Source organism: Poecilia reticulata, linkage group LG7 (assembly GCF_000633615.1).
Source record: "Poecilia reticulata strain Guanapo linkage group LG7, Guppy_female_1.0+MT, whole genome shotgun sequence".
Taxonomy (NCBI): Eukaryota; Metazoa; Chordata; class Actinopteri; order Cyprinodontiformes; family Poeciliidae; genus Poecilia; species Poecilia reticulata.
In genome coordinates, this window is record NC_024337.1 from 14,810,048 (window position 1) to 14,836,503 (window position 26,456).

At 39.4% G+C, this 26,456-nt stretch overlaps 1 protein-coding gene across 4 annotated transcripts in view; it reads right to left on the reverse strand.

Annotated features, from left to right (window-relative positions):
- plekhg5b (pleckstrin homology domain containing, family G (with RhoGef domain) member 5b) overlaps nt 1–26,456 on the reverse strand; it is a 93,330-nt gene that overhangs the window by 18,906 nt on the left and 47,968 nt on the right. For 3 of the 4 annotated variants that reach the window (XM_008414543.2, XM_008414542.2, XM_017306012.1), the window contains exons 3-8: nt 9,136–9,277; nt 7,074–7,173; nt 6,812–6,872; nt 6,524–6,615; nt 6,302–6,438; nt 5,776–5,939 (exon numbers count right to left, since the gene is read on the reverse strand). In XM_008414543.2, coding sequence (XP_008412765.1) covers nt 5,776–5,939; nt 6,302–6,438; nt 6,524–6,615; nt 6,812–6,872; nt 7,074–7,173; nt 9,136–9,277 — 696 coding nt within the window. Of the gene's footprint in view, nt 1–5,775; nt 5,940–6,301; nt 6,439–6,523; nt 6,616–6,811; nt 6,873–7,073; nt 7,174–9,135; nt 9,278–26,151; nt 26,401–26,456 lie in introns of those variants that run through there. The other variant, XM_008414544.2, reaches the window with a different exon arrangement.

Consider the following 26,456-nt stretch of genomic DNA (forward strand, 5'->3'; position numbering starts at 1 on the left):
CAGGCAAACGACTAAACGTGACAAAAACTGAGGCTGCTGTCAAAACCCGAGTACAACAAGTCATTAAAACAACACAACCATAGTCTGTCACCTGCTGAAGGCTTTTGGGCTTTTTGACTCATTGTAGATTTACATCCCTGAAGGCTTCTAGGTGCTTCTGTGACAACTGACAAATTTCCCCAGAACTGAGTCATTTAAAGAAACAGTATCCATCTTTCCTGTCTGTTACACAGCAAACTCACCCAGCCCTGAGGCAGATCCAGGAGTATCAGTGTCTTTTAGTATGAGGAGGTAACTCTTAACATTACTAACCACCAACTACTGTTGACCTTTTATATTATGTCTAAAAATGTGATCGATAAAAACAGTTTTATAGGAACAACAAACATTTTAGTACCTTTCTCACTTTCTCAGATGTTTCACTGTCTAACTTAATACAAACATTGTTTATTTTGAAAAGTTAGTCATGGAAGAAAGAAAGCTTTTGACCTTTGGTGTAGTCATTTTGAGTAAACAGTGGATGGCTCCACATGATTTAAGAGACGAAACACAAATCTGATTGTTTGCTACTTTGGCCCTACAAGTAAATTAGCATAAAGTGAAAAAAAAAAATTAGAAATGGCCTTAGAGAAGCAAGAGCTATTGGTCATTTCAAAATAATTTTAAAACACTCCACAGGGATGGATCTCCCAGTGGGTCAGACGATGCAAAGCTCAGGAAACAAGAAAACAAATCAAAACCAAAAGRTCTTTCTAAAACAAGTTTGGCTTGTTTAAAAAGGCTGCCTAGAGAAAACTGTGTTCCCAAACAWGATTATGATCCACTTAAGTCTGTTTCTCAGTTGATTACAAGACAAGTAGAACAAACTGTCAGGGAAAAAAGGAGGTCACACTATAGTTTGGACACAAAGCATGGTGGTGGAGGGTTGATGCACCTTGTATCCATCGAGCGGTCCATTAACATTTCTGTACGTCAAAGTATTACAGAAAGAAATTAGGCCAAAGTTAATCAAAAACTGGGTAATTAACATCTTAAAGCACTGAATAGCCACTATTGGCTAATAAAAAAAGCAAAGAATCAAGCTATTGCAATGGCCCAGTCAAAGTCCACATCTTCACTTTCCTGAAATGATGTACCAGGACTTAAATAAAGCTGGGCATAAACAAAGCCCTGTTATCCCCAATGATCGGATGAGGAATGTGGGAAAAAAAATTCCTCCACTGGAACTAAAACTGATGGAGACACGCAGGAAAAGAGCTACGGCTCATAATGAATCATGACGTTTCCGTTTTTCCCCCAAAGACTCCATTAACTGTCTGGATGGGAGTTTAGATGTTACTGAACAAAACTACAGAGATTCAACCGGCACCAAAATGTATTAAAGCTGTAAAGAGCCTGCAGTACATTCTGCAGTGTGTGTGAGTGTGTGTGTTTGTGAGACTGGTGATTTATTGTGGGTCTGAACCTTGACACACACATGGAGGATCCATTAAATGACAGATCCACTCCTGGGAAAGCCAACAGCCTCCATCTGAACCCGTAATGCGAGTCTAATCACAGTGATTTGTATCTCTGGATCAAATAATGTCGCCGTGGGTTTACAGACACCACCCTGCAAGATGCCTGATTCGCATAAGTCAATCATGTTTTTGCTAACTGCTCCATGGCAACAGATAGATGGGAGGTTTTATGACCCGGCCAACTGACAGCGAGCAAGGATCAATGTACTGCACACGCTTATACACCAGCCCTGGGCTCCAGACGACAGAGCTATCTTTATGACGACTATAAACCGATCGCGGTTTCAGTTTGTTGAAACGAGCACAATGAAGCAGCAGCACCCTCCACAATTACTGGTATAGGCAATAAATATAAGTAAATATGTCGTAATTTTAATCTGACATGGAGCAATTTTGAAAAATCCAACCTTTGATTTATTTAGGATGAAGAGAGTCATATTGAGAAATAATTRGTGGCACTCTTCTTGGCTCCAACTATTCCTATAAAATKTATAAATGTGGGCAGCAGTTATTTCTGCCTGCATTGTAACTTTTTCTATTACACTTTTTCCTTCCACCTAATTTTCTATTAATATGCTTGAATACCACAATCTGTAGGCTTATCTTGATTATTGCATACAGAAAATGAAATATTGACTAATACCTAAATTTATCAGTTTTTGTGTTATGAGTCTGTCAAACTTTAGCTTTAGGACTTGACGACCTGCAATATCCATTTTTTTGATTGACATCTTAATTTGAGATGTCATTTAGTCCTCAAGTTGGTCATAGTGTCAAACTTGCAGTTATTTTATTCTTGTTTAACTTGATTCTTATCACAGAATTCATCACCTGAGATGAAGCTTAGGCTTTTCACCAACAAATCATCCATAAATTTAGCTTAAATTGGTTGAATTTGAGTGAAAACGTCTGCTTGAAAATGTTAAGCACGGTGGATGATATGTGATGCTGTGGGCCTGCTTTGCTTTCAAACGCCTGCAAAGTGTCATAACATAGCTTTCTTTCTGCATGATAATGATCCAACATTATTAAATGTGTAAAGCAAAAGTGTTTTAAGGGTTAAAGACTTCACTTTAGCAGATGTGTTACATCTCCTGCTCCGTGTCTGGAGAGCTGGGTCTCCACTTCTCCGTTTGGCAAAACTATGCAACCATAGCCAGTCGCATTAACCCCTTTGCCTAATGAATGTGGCGGACGTTAGTAGAAATTCCTGTTGGGTCTTCACTGTGACCTCAGATTCCACAGAGTGAAGCTGTAAAAGTTCAGGTCTGAATTTATTTTATGTGTGGATTAAAAAATGATCTGCTGCAGCACAAACACTGCAGAAGGATGGAATATTTAACAATGGAGGGACAAAGGGTCAGCAGCACTTCATGAGGTCAGTCAGCAGGAGAGGAATGCATCTTTGACCGATCAGAGGACTTGGCTCAGTGGCTGTTATAAAATAATTTGAATCAACAGAGCTCTCAGCAGCCAATCACAACACTGCCAGAGACAGTAAACTGTAATATTAATACAATAAAAACCTTGAAATTCGAATTTCGAACAAAAGAATATCTCAAAGTCGGCACATGTTGAGTTCCTGCTAAGGAAAATCCTTTAAGGATGCTGAGGGACTGGTGAGGAAAATCTGCACAAAAATACAAACTCAGAACAAGATTTGATCCGTTTTGGTTTTATGAACTAATCAAAATAACCAGGGAATCATTTGAACAAACAGCGACCTCTGCTGGCCAAAAAAGTAAAAGCAACTTAGAAGTTTGTTGAGCTTTTCCTGCTCCAGTGATTCCCAGTGAAGGCATTTGTTTACCGTCATGTCTGGCTGACATTTTGTCTGAGATTTTAAAGAATTGATTTTTTCTCACAAGATTGCTTAATTTTATTTTATTAAAACCTGACAGCAAATTATGTAAAGTGCTGGTAAATGTTAGGAATGTGTAAAAAAAAATTTTTGTTTCTTCTATTTTAAGAAACAAAATATTAGTTTAATCTTGATTAAAAAGTCAAAATGAGATAAGATGAAAGCTGTAACACCACATGGATGATCCATAGTACAGTTTTTATGTATGCAAATAAATTTACACACTCACCGGCCACTTTATTAGGTACAACTGTTCATCTGATAGAAACAACTCAATGCCTTTAGGAATCTTGATAAGATGAAGGCGATTCGGTGAAGTTTAAAGCATCAGAATGGAGAGAAAAGGAGAATGTAACTGATTTTGAACAGGAAATGCTGCCAGAGTATTTCAGACAGCCCTACACTGGCAGCTTTTTACACTTTGAACAAGACATTTTTCCTGTAAGTGAAAAAACCTGTCAGTGGAACTAGTACCTTTTCTGATTACTGACTTAAAATGTTACCATCTAGGTAGCTGTGTATTAGTTCAAATGTTCTGATATACTTGCACTAGAAGCTAGATGAAAATTCTTAAGGTTTTGTGCTTTTGCAGAGCTGAACAATGAAAATTAGTTCGCTGTACTCCGATAAATCACCACAGTGACCAGATCTCAAGCCAACAGAGCACTTTTAGGAGATTTATATCATGAATCTCCATTCAAACAAAAATGCAGCAACTTTGTGATGTTGTACTACCAATATGGACCAAAGTCTGAGGACTGTTTCAGACAACATGCTGAATTTATGGTAAAAAGAACAGAATGGGGGAAAAAAAATCCATTGATGTGTCTTTTTGTAATATTATGCACCACAAACCAGAGCTAAACATTTTTGCTCTTGATAGCTTTTAAATTACAACCTTGCACAATATTTTAGTAGTTCAAGTTATGTCATATTTTTACTGTGAAAAGCAAAAAAAAAAACGCACAAAATCTACATTCTTGAAATCAATTTTCTAGTTTTGAGTTGTATTTATTTGAAATTAGAGGGCAGAAATCTTTGCCATGGTCTTATTTCTGTTGTTTTAGTTGCAAAATAGCACATTTACACACATTGAATAAAAATGGATTCATAATTTTATCCTTGCCATCACCACTTGATTTGTCTGCTCATATTTTTTAATGTATTTTAATGCCACCAACAATCCAACAGAGGTAACAATTTTCTGTTAGATCACAGCCAACCTATGCAAGAAGAGCGCTACTGCCACCCTGAGGAATAAACTGGGATTACCTCCGGTTTAAACCCCACACTCATCGTCAGTGAAGCTGACGAGTCCTTACAAGAACATCAGGTAGACACACTGACATTCTCCGTCTCATCAAGGAACATGTAGTGATTTTGGGCAAATTAACAAATGAGACACATGATGACTAAAACTAAAATTTCCTTGGCAACATCCAATCTTTGTCTCAGCCTTTATGACTAACCTTGAACATTTAGCTCCACAGATGGCAGGAAAGTGCTTTGACCGAGCCCCCACCTGTTCGCCCAGAGCAACAGACATCTGGTTTACAGCTTGCACACGTAAATGCAAAATCCAGCTCACCTGTGGATAGGTGGCTCTTGACTTTTGAGAAAGGTGATTAACAACTTTGTTTTAAGCACTTAAAAGGTCAGATGACAGCCCTGATTAGCCTGAACCTGAGCCAAACATGAGAGAAGTTTGCCGCAGTAATGGATCACATAGGAAGAAACCGAGAGGATTTGGGTTGAGATTTCTACAACAACAGGTGGGGGAAAAAAATGATGTGATTGACGTAAAGTGCATTTTTCCCCTCTACAGGGTAAATTTAAACAAACCTCTTTGAAACAGAAGTTTATTTTTGTGACTTTGACACCAACGCCTGGTGTTGCTTCTAAAAGGCTTAAAACAGGTCAGGATTTAGGAATCACAACTCAAGTCCTGGTGTCCCTATTTGCCACAGCCTGAACCTGCTGGCAGGCGGCCTCATTTCCAACCTTTATGTTCTGCAGCCAAGTAGATCAAGAGGCCTCAGTTAGCCTCTTAGCATCTCTCATCAGTTACAAAACAGCCGCTTCCTGTGGCTGCAGGAAGCGTAGAAGTACCAGTGAGCGTTTCAGGGTCCACTAATCACAACAGCAGGCGATGATGACAAAAAAAATAAAAAATCGTCCAGCATGCTCCTCCATGAAGGTGAGGAAGGAAGAGGTTTTATGGGATGGAAGAAACAAAAGGGAAGCTATGGAAAATCGGGAAAAGGTGTGGTAGAACCAAACAGTCTGTGGGAGTGTCTGCGTTTGTGTTCAAAGTGTGTTTTTGAGAGCTGGGAAAGTTAAAAATAAGGAGGTGTGGCGAGCTGCAGCATGGCAGGAAATAAAACATGAACTGACCAGCAGATCAATGCTTTCACGGCGTCCCAGAGACTCGTGTGCCACCTTCTCTCTCGGGGTGAGGATGTATGGGCTCTGGCCATCAGGAGGCTTCATGATGGGCAGGCTATGCGACCGAAAGTCCTTCACACCCTGCGCCACCTTCACCTCGTCACCGGGACGTGCTGCACAGACAAAAATGAGGAAAAGCCGTCTCAATTTGTGCAAATTAAAAATATATCATGTATGTACCAAAAGAAGCTCCATCTGCCATAGGTTTCTGTAAGAAAATTCTACATTGCATAGTAGCAACATTTTCCACTTCAGACAATGAGCTGGAATTAAGCCCAAGTTTCAAACATAAGTGAATGTTTATGAATGTAAAAAGTCCTCGAGATTTTTTTTTTCTTAGAAATGGCAATTATACGTTGCACTGTCGTCTTTCCTTGATTAGCCAGTTATTTGTTATGACCTGTGAATGGACAAAAGTCCAGTGAGTTGGGCAGAAGATGGGTTGTTAATGAAAGGTAAGGTTGACAGTTTTTACCTTTAACTTTGAGGTAGTGTCCTCCTAAACGATAGGCCTCGAAGTGCAGGGACAGCGGCGTATTGGACTGATCAAGGAACAGGTCGACCCGCGACAGCTCGATGCCATTCCTCTCAAACACTGGACCTAAAACCTCTCTGACAACACAAGACACAAAGGCATTTTGAAAAAGCACTTTTAACACAATTCATTTCGCTCCTGCCATCATCTGACTGGTCTAACCTCAGTGTTTTCTTTTTCATAGCCGGTACAATCTCTGTGTTGATGTCTACGTTGAGGTCAAACTTGAGGCTGAAACACTCTTTGCTGGGGTCCTGCAGAGAGCAGATGGACTGTTAGGCCACAGCGGTGTCTGTTCCCGGCTCATCCACAGGGGGGCTCCTTCTTTTTGAGCCGTCTGACTCGCTCAGGTGAAGGACAGTCGTGTGGAACCAGAATGAATATTTTCTAAACTCCCATTAAAAGAAAACTGCTATCCCGTAAAAACAAACAAACAGGAGAGTTACTTACATCAGTGTGTCGTCTCCTTGGCTTCTTCTTTCCCAACTTCATCCCCACCGTTTTACGCTCACTGCAAAGCAGTTGCAAAGATGAATCATTATAAAAATCAAGCGCTAGCTCTTCAAAACAAAAGAAACTGCGACGCTTAAAACACGACGCTTAAAAACACAAGACACTCTTCTCATGGCTGTAAATGATCCTCCAGTAAGAGCCTGAGAGGCAGGAGGAGTGCAAAAAAACACTAGCAGGACACGGGAGGAAGGTTACCGACCCGCGGTCGTTGCTCCCTTCATCCTCTTCCTCCAGATCGGAGGGGGGGCTGGTGCGTGGGGGGCAGGAGCGCGTGGACACGTTCCGAGCCAGGATGGAAGCTGGAGGTTAAGAAAACACAGAAGTCACTCCCTGTGTTGGATCACAACTCATTTTACCTCAAACGCTGGACTCCACAGAGCTGACACAAATTACTAAAACACACACAAAAACAAACCATGTTAACCCTCAAGATTAGCACTCTGTGGTGCTAGAGACAGCCTGCTGTGACTTAAAATACAAGCATGGATCCCAATACAAACAATACAGCCTCATTTAATAATATAGTTTATGTGGACGCTGGAGCTGACATCAACAATCATTTTTGTAATCAATTACGACAAATTAAAGAAATTGGCACATTCTGTAAATGTTTCATTTAAGCCTTTTGTACAATATTAGAAATGCAAACATGCAAACAATTCAATTCTGTTTTAAATTAAGAAAAACATTTTATTACCCAAAGTGCAACAACAAAGTATTTACTTAGTGCATGCTTGACCATTTGTAGCAAAGGATGCATCTGAAGGCCTTTCTGATTCACTTATCAATACAGTGTAGAGCTAATCTGTTAACTATTTAAGAAAAAAGAAAAAAAATCATTGGCTTGCAAATGGTGCATAGTTTCAAACTACATCACTTGAAGAGTTCTTAGTTGAACAAAATTGATATATTTTTGGTACAGTTTTGGCTTAATTACTGCCGAGTCTGTTCTTTGAGCAAATATCTGTAGTTAATATCAATCGATTCATCCTGATTAATCCAATAAGCTGTTTCAGCCCTAATTTTGTGTATTAGTTAAACATACTAAATCTAACCTCATGAGTTCAAAACATTTTGTAACATAATTTATTCAACAAATATGAACTTACAGGAAAAAGTTCACAGTGGTAACCTAATCAGATAGCACAGGATTTAAGTGAGAAAGTGGCAACGACGTGCGGCTCATGGTGAGCATATTTATTAACTCATCAGGAAATGTGATCATCTCTATAAAAGGAGGAGTTCTGTCTGTTTGATGCTCCAGGGCACACAGGTGTGTGTTAATACAATGCCGAAAAGGAAAGACAACAGCAATGTTCTTAGAGAAACAATAGTTGCTGCTAATCTATCTGGGGAAGGTTAAAAGGTCATTTTCAGACATATAGAAAAAAGAAAACATTGTTCACAAGAAAGAATATATTACTGCCTGTAATCTTTCCTGAGCTAACTGACCGCTTACATCCTGGACTCAGTCTTAAGATTAGAGTAAGGATTATTATGACAATTATCTGAGGAGAGTTCAAAGTAAAGCCACTGCTTCTCCGCAATGAAAGGAGCAAGTTGAGGTGGTTTGAACGTCTTATTGGGATCATCCCCGGGTGGAACATCCCGATAATTTCTGGGGAAATATTTTGGGAAAGATGGCCGAATTAAAAAATGGGGAAGAAACGTGTTTTTATCTGGAGGAAAAACTGCGAAACTAGACGCATCAAATTTAAATTCCCAGAACTAGAAGTAGTTTTGTCCAAACAGCAATAAGATGAAAGCAGAAATGTCCTAAATATGTCAACACCTGGAGGTGGAAAAAAATGAAACGCCCTCCGTGGCTAGTTTGCACAAGCCCCGGATCCTCAGATTACAGCCCACTCCCCGCTGCTCAGAGGTTTAGATGGGAAACCGGGGTTGTCTTTGTTAAAGATTAGTCAGGGTTTGAAAGTCACCAACCAATCAGAGCTTTGTGTGAGTGAGCCAACAGTGCCATGCGTCAGGTTTGAAGTCAGGTTTCTGTGGTTTCACCTGAACATTTACTGCATTTGCTGCTTCTTGCCAATCAGAATGTCTTTAAAGTGAGTGATCAGAGGGCTTAGGCACAAAAAGGGAAAATGATTGACATCACCTGCCTTATATAGACAACAATAAAGACCTGGCATGCGTGATATTTACACAGTGAAGGTCCTGTCATGAGGTAATGAGGGATGACTTCATCCCCCTACCAGGCAGAGGGGGAGGGGAACGGAGTACCAAATAAAGAAATCATCTACCTTGAGGTTGCAGGTCGAATCGGGGGTGTCGGTCAAAGTGCATGTTGTCGGCGCTCTCTGGATGGCATCGTGAGTCACATGAATCACACAGATGAAGGGGGCTTTTGCTGTTCAGGTCCTGGCAGTCTGGGTGGTGGCAAACCTGCACACAGAGCAATGCACAAAGTCTTTACATCGAAACAGAGACGCGTTCAAAATAAAATAAAAAAAAATAAAAAAAGAAGGGCTGGGCTGGAGTGAAAATGCCATCATGGTCACACACTTTTAGAATAAACAGCTCCCTGCTCCACCATTGTTTCTGCTACAATTAAACGACCGCAGAGGCCGCCACAGGCAGCCCTGAGGTTTGGCGACTCCCACCATCTGTGCCCCTCTAAAGTCACCTCATGTGCTGGTCTGGGACCCGCTTACCCTGACATAATCCAAAACTGTACCCCCTACACTCAATCCACAAATCTGAGTAGAGGTCAGCAACTGGGAGATGCTGTGGGTCCAAATTAGGAAGCCTGAGAGCTGCAGGATTAAGAATCCGTCTGTCTCTGTTCCAGACATATCAAACCACACCCTCCAGCTTTACCCACCACCTTCAGGACCAGTAGACTCTTCAGTGTGTCGCAGCACCGACAGCCGGCTCAGGAAGCAAGGGACGTATGGGGAGATACAATGGAGGTCCTGCTAATGTACTTCCTGACATTGTTTCCTTGTGCTCGGGAGGAGTAGTGTGTGTCTGTGCAAACTGTGTGTGCGTGCCTATGAACAGCAAATTTTGGAGCATTAAACAGGGAGTGTAGCCCTCATGAAAGCAAAAAGAGGTAGATGCTAATCATACAAGCATTACTCACTTGTCTCAAGAGAAATATGCTGACATTGAAAGACTGTGTGCATCACATCAGGTTATTGGCTGCTTTAAATGCATCACCAGGTCAGTTGGGGAGGAAAAATCACCAAGTAATGAAGAAAACTTAACCTCGTGAAAGATGAGGTTAAGTTTGGGTGAGTCCAAGTTGAAGACAGTCTAAGTGTGTTTTCACACCTGATAGTCTAGTAAACTCTGATTGGGAACCAAAATTGCAACATTAGTGATTGTGATGCAACATTTTCAGCTGGTGTGGTTCGCTTTCACAGCACTGTGTGAAATGAAATAACCCTTTAAAAAAACATTTCCATCCCCCGCCCCATCATCTGTGGTGACACTGCACAAGAATCACTGAAGACATGAGAGCAACTTCCTTTTTCACAGAATTTTGTCAAAAACGAAGTGGCAGATTTTACTGGTTGCAGGATTTCTCTTTTTTCCTTGGTAAAAGACTTACTTCTTCCACAAACTAGCAGGTTTGTTCTGGTTATATTTACCCAGAATTCCCTGCTCTATGGTCTACTTCCTGCTTTGGAGCAGTCTACGGTCCACTTGCATCCACAGTTTTAGATGGACCAGAGTTCATTTTGTTTTGGTCCACATCAATGTTTGATTACACATTCACACCTCCCAAACAAACTGGACTTTCTAGGCAAACGAGCTGATGTTATAAACGAGGCTAAATGGGGTTAGTGTGAATCCACCCTCAAAAAAAGACCAGAGGAAGTACAAATCCCCTAGCTCAATCGAGCAACCTAATTGGGGCCTGCACACTGTCAAAGCCTTCTGACGGTCCAGCAGAGATTAAAGTCCCGCTCCGAGTTGCACGAGCCAGAGTCTTTTCCTGCAGCACAGACTCCTCACTTCCTCCCCTACACCCAAGGTCGCTGCACCCAGGTCGAGCCACTGTCAAGCTTTAAAGCAAGAATAGATCACACTCTGAGAAGAAGTCCTGACTCAGACTAAAACTAAGGAGAGGTCAACATGAAACCATGCAGGATTCCCGTTTGTGCTCACTTATTCATTCCCAGATTTTTTTTGTCCATCATCACCATCAGTTCTGAAAATGCTACATATTAAGTACTAACTACGTCCGGCTCATTATTTTTTTTTACTAAACTACTGCAGCAAATTGCAGGTAAAAATGACTTGGGCGTCTCTCCTTCCACTGACTCACTGATGTCAGACCATCTCCCAAGGATCAAAACGCAGACGTCTGTTACAACATCTCCTGATGTTTCATCAAAACCGCGATTCTTTTAGCGAGTTTCCCCAGACAGAGGTAGAAGGGCAGAGAAAGGTGAGCGAATCAAATCTAAAAAGAGTGTGCACAGATAGGTGAGCTCTCCATAGCACCGCACTGAGGGGTTCACATTCCTGCCATGACTCAAGCAGCTGAGGAAAAAGAAGATTTTAGCCAAATTCAAGAGTTCAAAGCAGGAAAAAGACTTACTAAAAACTCTGAAAGATTCTTCTGTCAGTGCTGGGTTTTAGTGTTTCAAATACTGAACATTCCTATCCTTTTAAAACTGTGCATATGCAGATCCATGGTTTAAATCCCTGGAAAGGGTTATGTTATTTTGGGAATTCTAAAAAAAGGAGGGAATCAAAAGTTCCCAAGAATTAAACCACTGGTAAGGTCCATTAAGCCAGGATTGTCATAGAGATCAGACAGCCGAGCTTGACGATTGGATGCAGGTCATGTATAAAAACCTTTTATGCAACCAGGGTTAGAAAAATTGTATGATGGGAAAAAAAGTTAAGAGCAGAGTGGCCTTTGTCCTAATAGTGAGCCTGGCCCACTGAGGGGGTTATGGGAACTTTGTTTAGTGGTCTACATGTGTTTTCCAGATCAGCAGGAGGCTTTATGTCCACGTCTCTCTTGGTATTTTGAGGATGGGGTGTTGTAGGAGTATGGGGCAGCTGGCTTATTTCTTAAGAGTGGTCTGGTTCTTGGTACTACCAAAGCAAGTCATCATGAACTAGATTGGTTCACAGTCTTGTATTGACATGGCAGAGCCGACAGTCAGCTCCTTCAAGCCTGGGGTCATGATTTTCTGCCAAAAAAAGGTCAACTACTCCCTCTGGAAACGTTGTGAGTCTCTGTCTCAAGTAGAAAAGTTCAGGTATCTCTAACTCGCATGTGATGTCAGGATGGTGGAGGAGACGATAGACAATTACATGGAACATGACATATTGATTATGTCTAGATAGGTGGTTCTTAACCTGGGTTCGATCGAACCCAGGTTAAGAACCTGGGTATAGGGGTTCGATGAGTCGGTCTCAGGGGTTCGGCGGAGCCTCTGCCGCAGAGGTAAAGTCACACTTGTGTAAAATCGTGATGACGCCCCACTTTGCCATCACTTGCTGCAGAGGATCACGTTACATTGCTTAGCCAATCAGTGCTGCGGAGGAGCCCTGATTGAAGGAGCTCCTCTCTCAGCAGGGATTTGAACTTGTGTCTTTATTTACTTCAGCAAAGCTCRCAGTTTTTACCAAATTCTGTAGCTTTCGGTGTACTTCTAAATCTGCTCCTTAGTCGCATCTTTTCGGGGTTGGTACTGCCTCTAGTGGCGCGGGGGTGGTAACACAACTAATATAATTTTAAATACCTTTGGTCGTTCCTGGACAGTCGGCTCAACTTTGCTGAAAACACTGATTATATTTTGAAGAACTGTTCTCAGAGACTCTACCTTTTAAGAAGACTTTGTGATCATGGGGTGACCCAACTAGAGTCTAGTATATATAATCATATATTATTTATCACTACAGAAGGGTTCAGTGAATGTGCATATAAAACTGGTGGGTTCGGTACCTCAAAAAAGGTTAAGAACCACTGGTCTAAAGGAACAAGATTCTGGAAACAAGCAGCTGAGATGATCAGAACAGGACCTGCAGGGATCGCCTTGAATGACCTGGAGACCTGGGTTTCCTTGCTGATCCTGTAATTTGTGGAGTATGTGCAAATAATATAATTTGAATCTTTTTAATAAAACATTTTACTTAATATCACATCTTCTTCTTGGACAAACGACTGTCAACTGTTCACCGTAGACCTCTGATTCATATCTACTATAAAGAAATCTGGCTAAATTGGTAAAGATAGGATCCCAAACTGGACACAAAAACACAAAATTATACCAACTACTTTTGTCTAGTCTCCAGTGTAAATATCTTGGTATACTTGAAATAGGACAAAACTAACTTACAGGTAACTTTTTTTAGTCAGTAATTCTTGAATACTGATAAAAGGTACTACTTCCACTGGGAAATTTCTTCCACTTACAAGGTGGACAAAATTTTATCTTACAAGTTAAATGTGCCAGTGAAACAGGCACTTTTTATCAATATTAATGAGTTATTGACTTAAAACAAGCTCCTATAACTTGTTAAAAAGTTGCCTGTAAGTTAGTTTTGTCTCACAGGTAACTTGTGAGACAAAACTTGACCAAAAATACTTGGTAAGATGTTGAGGGTTTTACAGAGTTACGGTGAGAGACGTGCAGGACAGCTGGCACTGTGAGGGGCTGAGTGTGCACGAAACAAACACACGTCATGTGATTGTGTAGTCTGTGTATCCCTTTTGTGTGCCAGCTCTTGGATCTCCCTGGATTAGTGGACACACACATACATCCTCTCTCAAAACAGCTGAGAACACACGGACACACACACAAGTGGTGCCACCATAGCTCTCATCTTGGCTTAGCACGTCCACCGCCACGTGGCACCTGTCTTATGAACCCCCGTTCCAACACATCCTACAGGCATGCCCATTTAACACACAGACACACACACAGACGAGAACAGACAGAATGGCTGCATCACCATGAAGCAGTGGATGTGTTTGAAAGGAGATGAGTCTATTGTGGTGAATCAAAATTATTACTCAATCAAAACTAATCTTTCCATAAGCACACCAAGGAGAGAGGCAATTCAGTCATTCTGCTCAGAGTTTGGTCTCCTGATGGTGCAAACTAATGGATGCTTACACCCGCACCAGTTGAGATTCAAAGAATCACTTAGACTCATGACCACTGATGGTTTAGAAATCAGCCAAGCGGTGAAATTTGGCAGCAGTTTCCTCACAGCCATCAGATCTTTGGCTAAAGAGGACAATTTGAGGCAAGTTTGTGCAGGTTGTCACATCCTCACAAGCTTTTAAGTCCGTTGCCAGGAAGTCTTCTGATCTACAGACGGGCTACTTATGAATTTAAACTTTCACCGATATAATATCAGATGATGAGATTTAAAGAGAATGTGCTCCGTCATGCTCTTACCGACCTTTTTTTCCAGAAAAAGCACTCTAGTTTTCTGTTTGTCTGTGGTTTGACTGAACTTCCTCTGAGCTCAGTCAGGCTTCTCTGGAACAGCACGTCCTGCCAGAGTTCACCTAGCACTTATGTAATAGCACACACAACAGAATGAGTGTGCATCATGACACAAGAAGGTATGAGACTCGCTGGGGTTGATTTCTTAAGGAATGCATCTTCTCGGAGATAAGAAAAAAATAACTGACTCCTTTCTTCCGATTTCTTTCCCTGCAAAAAGTCCATAAATCTGAGGTGCACCGACATCTTTTATGGCTGATTTAAAAGACTCACTTCCCCCAAAGCAGGAGAGTTCGCTGATATAAAAGCAAAATACTCAATTCGTCATTAGAGAGAATGTCTAATGAACACTTTAGAAAACATTACAGACTTTTAGAAGAGTTATAAACCACCCAACCCATGAAGTTGGGTGGTTTTTATGTGTTCACATGTCATGAGGGGTCAAGTCAGTCAAGACAGGCCACACCAACGATGAAGAAAGTCAGAAAATCAGCCTACCCAGATGTTTTCATGGTGTAGATTTAAAATATTCGAAAGAAAATGCATTAAGGTGCTTTTGATGTTTCAATGATTAAAATAGGTAGTTATGGGGATTTTTAGAGGGGGTCTCAAGTATTTGCAGATTTTACATATTCACGGCTGTCCCTAGACCCAGTAGGTTTACTGCATACATACATATTTGCACAATAGAGAATTAAATACAAGATGCACCGATGTGAAAATTTGAGTTTATAACAATATTCTGTTATTGACAACAATCAATATTTACCAATACTATATAGATATATAAATTTTCCTACCTTAGACATATAAACATACAAATAAGCATTAGGAAATTAGTTTGGGATACAAATCACATACATACATTTCTGAGTGGGTTTATTGCCACCGCTTGTGAGATGCCACCCTGGACAGAGTCGCATCACCTGCTACCCAGACACCTGTACAGCACTGTAAGGGGCAACACTACCTGTGTGCACTTCAATCATTTATTCATGCAATATCTGTAAGTCTGTGCAAAAGCAAAAAGAAACAACAAAAAAAAAACATTTTGCCATTTAGACCCAAAATTCAACAACTACTAAAGCATGTCAAGAATGAGTTATTGTATTTTAAGACGCCTCCTTGATGGCCGCAGATCTTTCACTTCTATTACTGCTTTATTACACTTCACGCTGTCACTTATTCTTAAGGGGTGATCTAAAGTGCAACAAAACCATGACTTGATAAAAGCTACATTTATTAGTAAATGTTATTTTTAGAAATCTACAATTTGTTTCCAGCAACGTATCAAGTCATGAGGTTCTATTTCTGAAATTAGCTTGACGAGCTTGATGACAAGCTTATTGTGAAATTGCTTTCTCAGCTGTTTTTTTTTTCCACTTCTTTTTTGAGCAAATTCTGTGGGAAACAGATAACACTGTCCAGATCTAGTAAAAGGAGAGTGATGTTCCCTGGTAGATAATCCAAAAATAAATAAATAAATAAATAAATAAGCGATATTCAGGTTTATTCACATTTGGACTTGCGAGTACAGTTTTTTCGGTAACACTTTATTTGAAGGGGGGTGAATAAGACTGTCATCACAGTGTCATAAACATGACATAACATGTGATGAACATGAATAAGTCTTCATGAATACTTATGACTCGTCATAAAGCGTCATTCGGTAAATTATGACACTTTTAATACAAAGTTGACATTATTCAAAATGTCTTTGTTATGACAACTTGACATTAACCAAGAAATCATTACTGTTTAAACTTTACCTTTAATAACATAAAGCTACCCAATTTTTAAAGTGCAATCAGTAATACTTTTATGACAAATTTATAACAATAATGATTTCTTGGTTAATGTCAAGTTGTCATAAAGACATTTTGAATAATGTCAACTTTGTATTAAAAGTGTCATAATTTACCGAATGACGCTTTATGACAGTCATAAATATTCATGAAGGCTTATTCATGTTCATCAAATGTGTTATGTCATGTTTATGACAGGTGTTATGACATGTCTATGACAGTGTCATGTCAGTCTTATTCACCCCCCTTCAAATAAAGTGTTACCGTTTTTTCTGTATTACTTGTTAAGGGAAGTGCTGCTAACAACAATGATTAACTTTTAAAGTTAATCCTTACACAGTTGTCCATAAATTGCTGTTAAAATATTTGCAAATGACTCATTTATGAATGAAAAAAGCTTTTTGAACCACTCTGGCCCCACGTAAAAATATAAATATCCAACTTGGTAAATCATGAATAAAGTGTGATTAAATGCAGTATCTTGATCTTGCACCCGGTCTGATTTCTATCAGATCTGCACACCTACACAGAACCTGTTTGACAGCAAACCTGTTTAACGTTTGGTAAGTTAAAGATACCAAAAGCCAATACTTCATACAGCAATCTAACTAAATTCAAGGGCAGATGAGAAACAAAGTTTCTAGACTATAATAAACAACAGACAGTGAAATAGTTATACATTTATAGATATTTTAGATGTGATAAAATTAGAATATATTTAAAATATCACTATGACTAAGCTCCACTAGACTGATATTATATCCAAAAGTGAATTAAAGCTGTATATCCATGTGTTCTTAAAAATAGGCTTTACTTTAAGTAGGTCAAAACTTTTAAGCATAAGATTTGATTGGGTAAACATGTGCTTAACTACATCCCACATTACCTGACTGTTGGAAATTATATAGAGTACAGAAAGCTTAAAGTATTTAGTAAACATTTCTGTTATGGTCTTTTTTTTTATTACAATGTTTAGTCATTGTTTATTAAAATCACCTCTTCTCTCTTGGAGAAGAGGTGATTTTGGAGAGAGTAGCAGAACCAGGCAGAAAAACATGGAGCAAAAGGTTAAAAAAAAAAAAAAAAAAAAAAAACCTTATCTGTGGAAACATGACCTGCCATGCATTACACCTCTGCTTCAAAACACACATGCTGCCCACACCCACAGAGCAAAGTCATATCTCTGTCATTGTTTTAAGCAACCATCTCCAAGCTCACGTCCACATAGACGCATAAACATGGGGCCTAATCTCTGAAAGCTCTCACTGCAGACACAATCCACGCAGTGTGTTTAATTACATGGGCCAACATTAATGCTGCTCATCAACACATTGAGTCAAAAAAAAAAAAAGATGATTTCAGTTCCTGTCCCAACATGCGAGTCGTCACCTATTTGACGGTCGTTGCTAGTTATTACACCGTGAACTTCTCGGCTCATCAGACATGAAGAGCTGATGGAATGAGCTCCTCTATCATTTTTTCCTTATTACAAGCTTCCGCTCTTTTTACCCCCGCCCCCCACTCAGTTCACGCAAACAAGGTTAGAAAACACTCCAATGAATTCCAATAAAACACACACCCACACACCCGCAAACGATTGGTTAGCGTTAGAGCAGCAAGAGTCATGCACGGTCTTGTTTAAACAGTGACTTGCGGGTAAGTCGGTGCAACATCCAGACAGACTTTGGTCAGACCAGCTCACGCAGTCTGAAAGTCAAACTAATCAGAAAAGCCTAAACTCAGACGCACCGCCACCTCATCAGCGGTTCATAGTCTACAGGAGACAACTGCTGTCTGCTTTTCATGGTCGAATATACTGATGCAGTGACCTTTGTCTAAACCTAGGTCACACAAATACAATTCAGAGAACATGAATAACACTTTAAGCATTTTGAATTCTCATGGAGAACAGAGAGCCCTCCAGATGCATGCGCGTCGTTAACCATCATACCTCGTGCTTTTTAAATCTTCGAAAGCCGATACTTCAATTATCCAATGTCAAAAAGCAAAGTATGAATGAAAATAAGTTTTAGCACTTGCTTAATCTTTTTTTTCCCATAAATCAAGTCAAAGTTTTCCAACATCACTGTACCATTAAAACCAGATGGACTTGAGCTAAATGCAACGTTACACGTTTAATGCCTCACAAATATAATCAGATGTGTCATGCAATAACGAGTTAAGAAATGTTGCTTAAACCTCGTTGTTTCACACGCTGCACTTTCAGGTAAGTAGGTTATTTTTATGTGAAACCCATACTTAAAATGAGATATCGTACCATTAAGGGTGCGGTGTGCAGAACCTGGATGAAAAAATTATAGCCAATTTAAAGGTTCAACGTTTTATCACATTAAAACCACATATTTCATAGGATTTTATGTRATATACCAACAAAGGGTAAGTTCAAGTGGAAGGAAAATTATGCTTTTCTTCAATTAAATAAAACCCAGATAAATAAAAACCATGCATCTGCATTTTAAACTAATGTGTACATGAATTTGTGTGCGTTGCACCAAGGATTATAGAGCCATAATACCATCCAAGCAGAGATGGTGGGCTCATTACAACACAGTGTGGCAAGACACACTTTATGCTGGTACCTCACGTACTTACTGCTGCTATGATACCTCTATGCCAAACCTACTAGCCAATAGCATGAAATGAACCAGGATGCATGCAACAAAGAGATTTTACAAAATTGAGAACCTTTGCTGCACCTCCTCCCCACATACAAGCAGATTTGGGGAAGAAAAAAAAAAGAAAAGTTTTAAAAACACATTGTCCACTTTGTGCATGACACAGTAGTGTTTTTAAAGAAGAAAATATGACAACAAGAGAGTCATTTTTATATTTTTCCTGTGTCTGGCTCACTTTCTCACTCTGTTACCAGTAAACTTCAAAAAGAGGGAAAATGTACATCTTTGAAATAGCCAGATTAGTGAAGACCAGATCTCAGTCAAGTGCTGAAGTCTCTTCTGATGCCTGGATTTATGCTTTCTGCAAATCAAATCACTTAAATACCAATCTTTATACTGCATGTACCACTTATCTTCTGGTTTCTTCACTTTGTCAGTCTGTGCATTTATTATTCAAACTCGTATAATGTCTTTTAGTAAAGTCTGACTCGTTTGAGATTTCAGTTTTTGCCCAGCTGATGCATCTGGCAATGGCACTGAGCAGCTTTTCTGTGGTCTGGATGGTTTTTTGGGTCAGATCCTTTGTACGGACAACTTGCAAACACCAACCAATGAAGATTTGCAGGTGTTAGAACTGAAAAAATAAACAGCAATCAGCTCACATCATTATCTCATCCTCACATACGGCCTTTGTTTTCACAAAGTTTTTTGCTGAACAATTCAAGTCAAAAAGTTGTGCTGAGTTCAAGTTGTGTTTTAAAAGATCATAAAAAAAATTGTATGGAAAAAATGTTTTCCAAAATTTTCAATAACATCATACTTGATAAAATCCACACAAAAAAACAAGTTTTGCTGAAATCCCTTAATTAAAAATAATTAAATTGATTTTGACCATCTGGAGTAAAAGTTTTATTAACCGTATAGTGCCTGAGGTTTACTTAGCAAATCATAAGTCTGCTTGAGCTTTTGATAGATGCTTCATCCAATGACCTATTTGGTATTTCTTTGAAGGCGTTTGCCTCTTTCCAGATGGTTTCTGTAAAGAAGATTCCAGCAACTAATCAAATTCCTGATTTACCTGCCAGAGATCAGTCAAACGATTTTAGAAAACAGCATCTCTAAACAGGTAATATAGATGAATGAGTCCACACTTTTCCCAGCAGAGGCATGTTGCCTGTCCTTAAAATCCACCGTCCAAAATGCAGCTTTTCCTTCAGGCTCTTAATTGCTAACTAAATATACAACATCAGCTTCCGTATTAAACGTGATGGATTGCCAGAGGAAAAAAAGAAGGGAGGGAAATGCTTGTAAGGGGAGTCTGCTTCAAGTCCTGGAGAAGGACTCTTATGCTGCCTTTTTCCAACAAACTACTCTTCATTGTCCTCTTGGGAGAAGAGCACACGACCCCCATGGCGCCTCCCCCATGTATGCTGGACGGAGCCCACTTTCCTAAACTTTACAAAGAGCTACCATTAGCTGTTGCCTGGTAGGTGGGATCGAAAACAGTGCAGAGGAAGACTGCAGGAGATTAAAGTGAGGGGACACGCCTTGTCCATGTCTGATTTATTTTTTCAATAAATAAACAATGCATCTGTTGAAGAGCCCACTCGCCTGCTTTCTTCTCCTGCCATGTGTCCTCTGGCTGAGCGGGGAGGCAGGAGGAAGAGAGCCAGGCCCCGAGTTTTACTGCGGACCTTATGCAACTGCACTGCCTTCCCGTCTGTAGGTCTGTTCTAGATTAACAGACTCGCCCCCTCTGCTCTACAGTACAGTACATATGGCTTCACTCAAACAGAGGCACTTGTTGTGGTTCATACCTCCTGGAAAAGTGTGTGTGTGTGTGTGTAGGTGTGCGTGTGTGTGTGTGTGTGTGCGCATTTCTGAGACATATGTTAGGCACAACTGTAAAGAGAAAGTGGCAAAAATTTCCTGAGAGTAATCACTTGAAAGCAAACATCAAATAGAAACACTGTTCTTCAGTGATTCTGGGTCAATCTGTGCCTTTTGTAAAAGTATGTCAATGTACTCAAGTCTATTTTTTTCCTTTAATTCACAAATTCTGGAGATAAATGGTTTTCACTTGTGATTTTATTGATTTATACATTGTCCTGTGAATTTGTTTAACACGATACTTCCATTTATTTTGGCTCCAATTCATGTTTGGGCTTTCTGCCTCTTAAGACCGATTATGCCCTGTAAAAAAGCAAAAATAACCATTTATAACCTCCTTTAGGTAGATATAATTTATACAATTAATCAGAAAGTGGACCCCCAGGATTTACAGAGGTTAGAGACCACAGCTTTAACAAATAGATTAAATCCATAAATACTTTAGATTCTTCTAAAACAACTATAAATGCCTATTTTAGTCATTCGACCTCCAAATATACGTTAATATGCATTATGATGAAAACTGTGGCCAATATCCAGTTATCTCCAACTTGGGGAAACAGCCAATCAGAGCCAAGGAAATGAATGTCAACCCATGATTGGTTAGTACTAGCCAATCGTATGTCGAGAAGAATCAAGTCCAAGTAGTTTCGCTTCCCAAGCTGCAATTTCTTTCCTTTATCATCGAATCTTACATATGCCCAAAAGAAATGGGCATATGTGTGAATGTGTGAATAATTTGGAGCCATGTTTCATAGATTTGGGAAATTAGAACCAAAACTACAAAAGTGTAAAACAGCCAAGAGGTGAAATGACCAGCACCAATCCCAAATGGAGGATGACTTATTTTCAAGTATTAATTCAACAAAACTTGCAGTGCAGCTTGGCTGAGTCACTGTCTAATTGAGGAAGTTATTCCAGGTGACCCGCAAACTCTGGAGTGCCTGGATTTAAAGATCTGGAATTCGATAAGCTCGCTCGGTTCGTGTGGAGCAAAGCCAAGTAATGACTTTTTATATCTGGTAAAATCTGAGCATTCAGTGAGTCAATTGAACAAGGTTGGATTGTGCAATACGTTTATTGAAGCCTCGAGGAAATTAACATCTGTGAATGTGACAGACGGAGCTTCGTAGCATGAAACAGAGTAGAAGTAGATTTATTATCAATATAAATACAAATTGCACCAGACTGGGTTAAAGCTGAAGAGTGAAGAAGGCAGGTGTGGACTGAGTGTGCATCCGCATTTGCCACCGGGTCGGAATTGAAGGGTAATATTAGAGAAGTACTTCATTACATTTATTTTATGGCATTACACTGCCTCAAGGATGCTTATTCATATGCAAAATATCTGTTTTTCTCATGCTTAGGTTGAGTCAACTGCGTTTTGATGAAACTGCTTTAAAAAAAAAAATCATAGTACTTTCTAGGGAACATAAAAATAAATTCACGTTAAACTGATTCTTAATGCAGTGAAATAGTCTCACACTGACACATCTGATGCAGTTGTAAAGTAGAGATTGTTTTAGGTTTCTTCTCATCCTCCTGATCTTATGAGCTGGTAAGATGAATTAGGTCTTTGCCCAGTCTTGACTCACGGTTGCAGCCGTTTTAAGCCTTGCTATGACCACAGATGCGCAGCAATTTTTGTGAAACCATTTCCAGGCTTGTTAAAACAGCAGTCTTCCATACCTGAATGATTCATTCGCTTGAAAATTTTGTTTCAAGGGAAATAGGTCTCCGTAATCAAACACTCACCCCAAGCAACTATATAGTCAAATATCATATAACTGTTTCACTTGCATTTTACAGTGGACTCCCTATATTTATGGAAGTTATGGAGCACAAACGTAAATACTTGAGTCCCCACTAAAAATGTCTATAAATCTATTTTAATAGTTCAAGCACAAAATATACCTTAATACGTGTTATTAAGCACAATGGAAACAGGCCTTAATCTCACTTTTGGGGGAACAGCCAGTCAGCGGAAAGTAAAAAATGGTGCACCTGGATTGGTTGGTTTGAAAACGTCAGTCATGAAGTGTGTCAAGTATCACTGAGCCTAGGTATGTTAGCTCCTCAGCTATTTTTTCAATTATTTTACATGCTATACAAAGAAATTTGTGAATAGGCAACTTTTCCGAAAATGATTTYGAGTTACATTCCATGAAAAATCTGGAACTGGGTGCATGAAACATTTAATATTTATTTTTTGTTTAGAGTGAGATAACTACAATACAAAAATAAGTTGTACACAATTTTGTCCTCGAATGAGATCAAGTGGTAGKGCTGTATTGGTTTTCAAACAAACAATGTTATTCAAATTGCAATATGTAAGGCCTCTTCCACTTTTTCTCAAAGCAGAAACCAGTAAGCAGAGGTGGTGGAGATGATTTCACTAAGATCATAAGCATTATTAAGACAAAAAAACCTGGTTAATTGATGTTTAATCAGTTTTAAACCTAAAACCTGATACTTCTCCACGATGTGCATTATTTCTAACCGCGCAGGATGACATTTGCAGCTATCACTAAAAAAGATAACAGATCTTATCAGCCTCTGGCATTTGTCGTTTAGAGAACTGCTTTTATCACATCTCCATAAGATATTGTTGATCCTAGAAACGGTTGCCAAGTTGATGTTAGACAACCGCTGTTCAGAGGTATGAGGTTTATGGAACGGTCAATCAGCAGTTTGAACCGTTTATCAAAGCCACTTGAGATAAAACCAAAAGCCATAATGGTCACAATCTGCTGGAGAAACACCGACTGCGTCCACAGATAAGGAAGCTACAACAGATCCAGGTTACGGCAGGAAGTCTGCATGTAAACTCTGCTGGATGTTTACAGCGAAGGTCGATTATGGGTTTAGAGTTCTCCCTTCGGCAAAGTTTGCGTAACCAACTGACCTTTTGGGGATTTTTAGAACGCGTTTCTGGAAACAACAGGCAACAAATAAAACGTTCACAGAGCCAAATAAACTCCACAAGTGTCTGACAGACYCAGGCCAATGTTTCTGACTCACTCAGTGTCCAGATCAGACTGCCTGACTCACTCGTTGTTTTATAGGATTTGGACACCAGACAGATTACAGTAACTGTAAACAATATTTCATAACATCATCCTCCTCTGCTCAGTGACACACATTTGAAGGGGGAAGTTATTTCCCAGATTACATGCAGGCATTTTGCAGAAGTGGGTCAATTTACTATTAGAACATTCTTAAAGTTACTGTGTAAGCAAAGGTTCTTCAACTTTTGCACATTTGTCACATTACAGCCACAAGCAACCATATATCTATTGGAAATTCAATGCATACAATGTACAAAATGGTGATAAATTGCTTCAAACATTTCCAAATAAACATGTGAAGAGTGTATGTATTTATGTTCTACACCTTTTTTCTGAAACACTAAAATAAAATCAAGTGCACAAAAGTTACCTATAACTTTCCAACTTTCTGTAAGCATTTATGTTGAATGACACCAAAAATAAATATCTGTCATATGTCAAAATGACTTTTCTGGACACGGATTTTTAAAGATTTTCCTCTTGGTAACTATTTTGGCTTTTTTTTTTTAAGTATAAATTACTGGAATAGTACAAATAAATTKAAAAAAAAAACTGAGTAGCTATATGGTTAGAATAAACTTCAACAGCTTTTCACATCACTGAAGAGAATGCCAAAAACATTCTCTTCAGATCATCATCTAATTACATCGTCTAGTAATTTGAAATCTATTGTGAATTTGCATTCTGACATTTTTAGGAGAATTTGAMATTTTGATTTTCCAGTCATGTTTATACCATCATAATTATACATAAAGTTTTGTCACATAGCTTGAAGCAAAGAAAAAGTACATTTACAAGCAGACTTGACTTCTTTTTTTAGTAAATTATTAATTAAAAAGCTTTGTGTTTACAAATGATTAAGAACTGAATTCAGGGCTGAAATTTCACAAAACAGACCATCACCGTAGKGAGACACGGTGGTGGGAGCATCATGTAAGGGGACAGAAGCYGATTAAGGTTGATCCATGGAACTAAACACAGGGAAAGCCTGAAACAAGCTGCAAAACACTAACAGTTTTGCCTAAAGTTAAATAATAAACTTTACCTACTTCAAAAACTGATRAGGTTTAGGCGACAGCTCCCCAGAAACCAAYTTTAAAGACACATTTTGAYATGTGGCCTTACCAGTTTCCAAGATACACCAGAGGCAGCAAAGCATTGCAAATCTCTATTTCCYATTTTYCCCAGTGTAGCAAAGCGKYAAGCTAAGACTCCATCCCCATTAACCTTTCATTCTTTTGCTCTTATCACAGAAAAGTAGACTCAACCTGCAGTGAAGAGCACGAGTCGGGTGAGTCTTTTATGTAATGTAACTATGCATTCCAATAAGAAAGGTATGTTTCAACATGCAGYAAAGTTTGCCAAAGAAAAATATTGCCTCCCCAGCATCTTTCACAATTCATTTTACAATGCAAAAAAAAAAAAGAACCTCGCCTCCTTTTCCAGTGAACTCTAAGYCAAAAAGAAAACTTTGTGTCGTCACAGATTGAACAAGTTCGAAAGAAAGTCGCTGCGAAGGACTTGAATGTTCAAATTGCTTTTTAGAAAAATGCTGACCCAAGTAAGGCCGTCTAATACTTATATGGCGCCTACCTATAGGACACAGTCACAATATCGCCAAGAAAGCAGCAAATTCCCATAAATCAAAATRAAAATCTGGTTCRTTTAAAGGTTATTAACAACTATGCAAGGAAGTACAATATCTGCTTTTTTCTTTYGCTCCCTCTACTTCTACAATGTCAAGTGTTTCAATGGCTGTCTGGCTGGACTGTGACGCAACCTGCCTTCCTATCCATAGCTTCAGGGCAGAAGAAGGAGGGATAGGCAGGAAAAAGGCCAAAAAAGGAGGAAGTGAAAGAAATACACACATAAGTGTGTATTCCAAGTCAAATTAGACCTTACAACTGAAGTCGATTTGTTCCCAGTGTTAGCTGGAAATTGATTATTTGGAAACCTACTTCCAATTTGCTCCAAAGAATATGGAAAGGGAGAAAAAGAGGGAGAGAGAAAAGAAGTGGTGGCGGGTGCCACAATGGTCTGTTGATACAAGAAGCAGATGTGAAATATCCAGACGCAGAAAAGAGGGAAGGAGAAAAAAGTGTAAAAGTGCCGGTCTGCACAGTTGTAGATGTGTGTTCCCTTTAGAGTCTCAGACAGCCAGACTGCAAACCATAACAATCTGTGAGAGGCTGTATACTATGATAATGAATTATTCATCTAAATAAATCAGAGTTGYCATTTATTTCTGAGAAGGGGAAAAAAAAAAAGCTGGACATTTACAGATTCCCCAAATGTTCAGTGTTTCACCACAATGAGTTTTGGACAAATTGAGTATGTTACAAATATAACCGATTAAGTCAAGTCGGTAGTGTAATATAGAGCCTTGGATAAAGATAAAACGTCAACATGTAGTAGTTTAGTTCCATTACTTACCATAGAAAATAGCGTCCCAGGATTGGAGACCTCTCTGACTTTCAGGGCAAAGAACCAATCAGTGTCTCCAGGGTCAAACAGGCAGCAGGTGCTGAAGCTTTCTTAGTCCCAGGCTGAATCAAACTTACTCTTTAATTTCTGAATCTCAGCTTTAAGTAATCCTGAGCTTCTGAGTGAGAACACCAGAGGCAGTCAACGAGGCAGGCTGTTGGATAGAAAGACGTTCACTGTGTTTACCACAGCGATCTACTGATGAGGTACACTCAGAAGCGAACAGAAATAATGGACCCCGCCTCCGTGCTCAA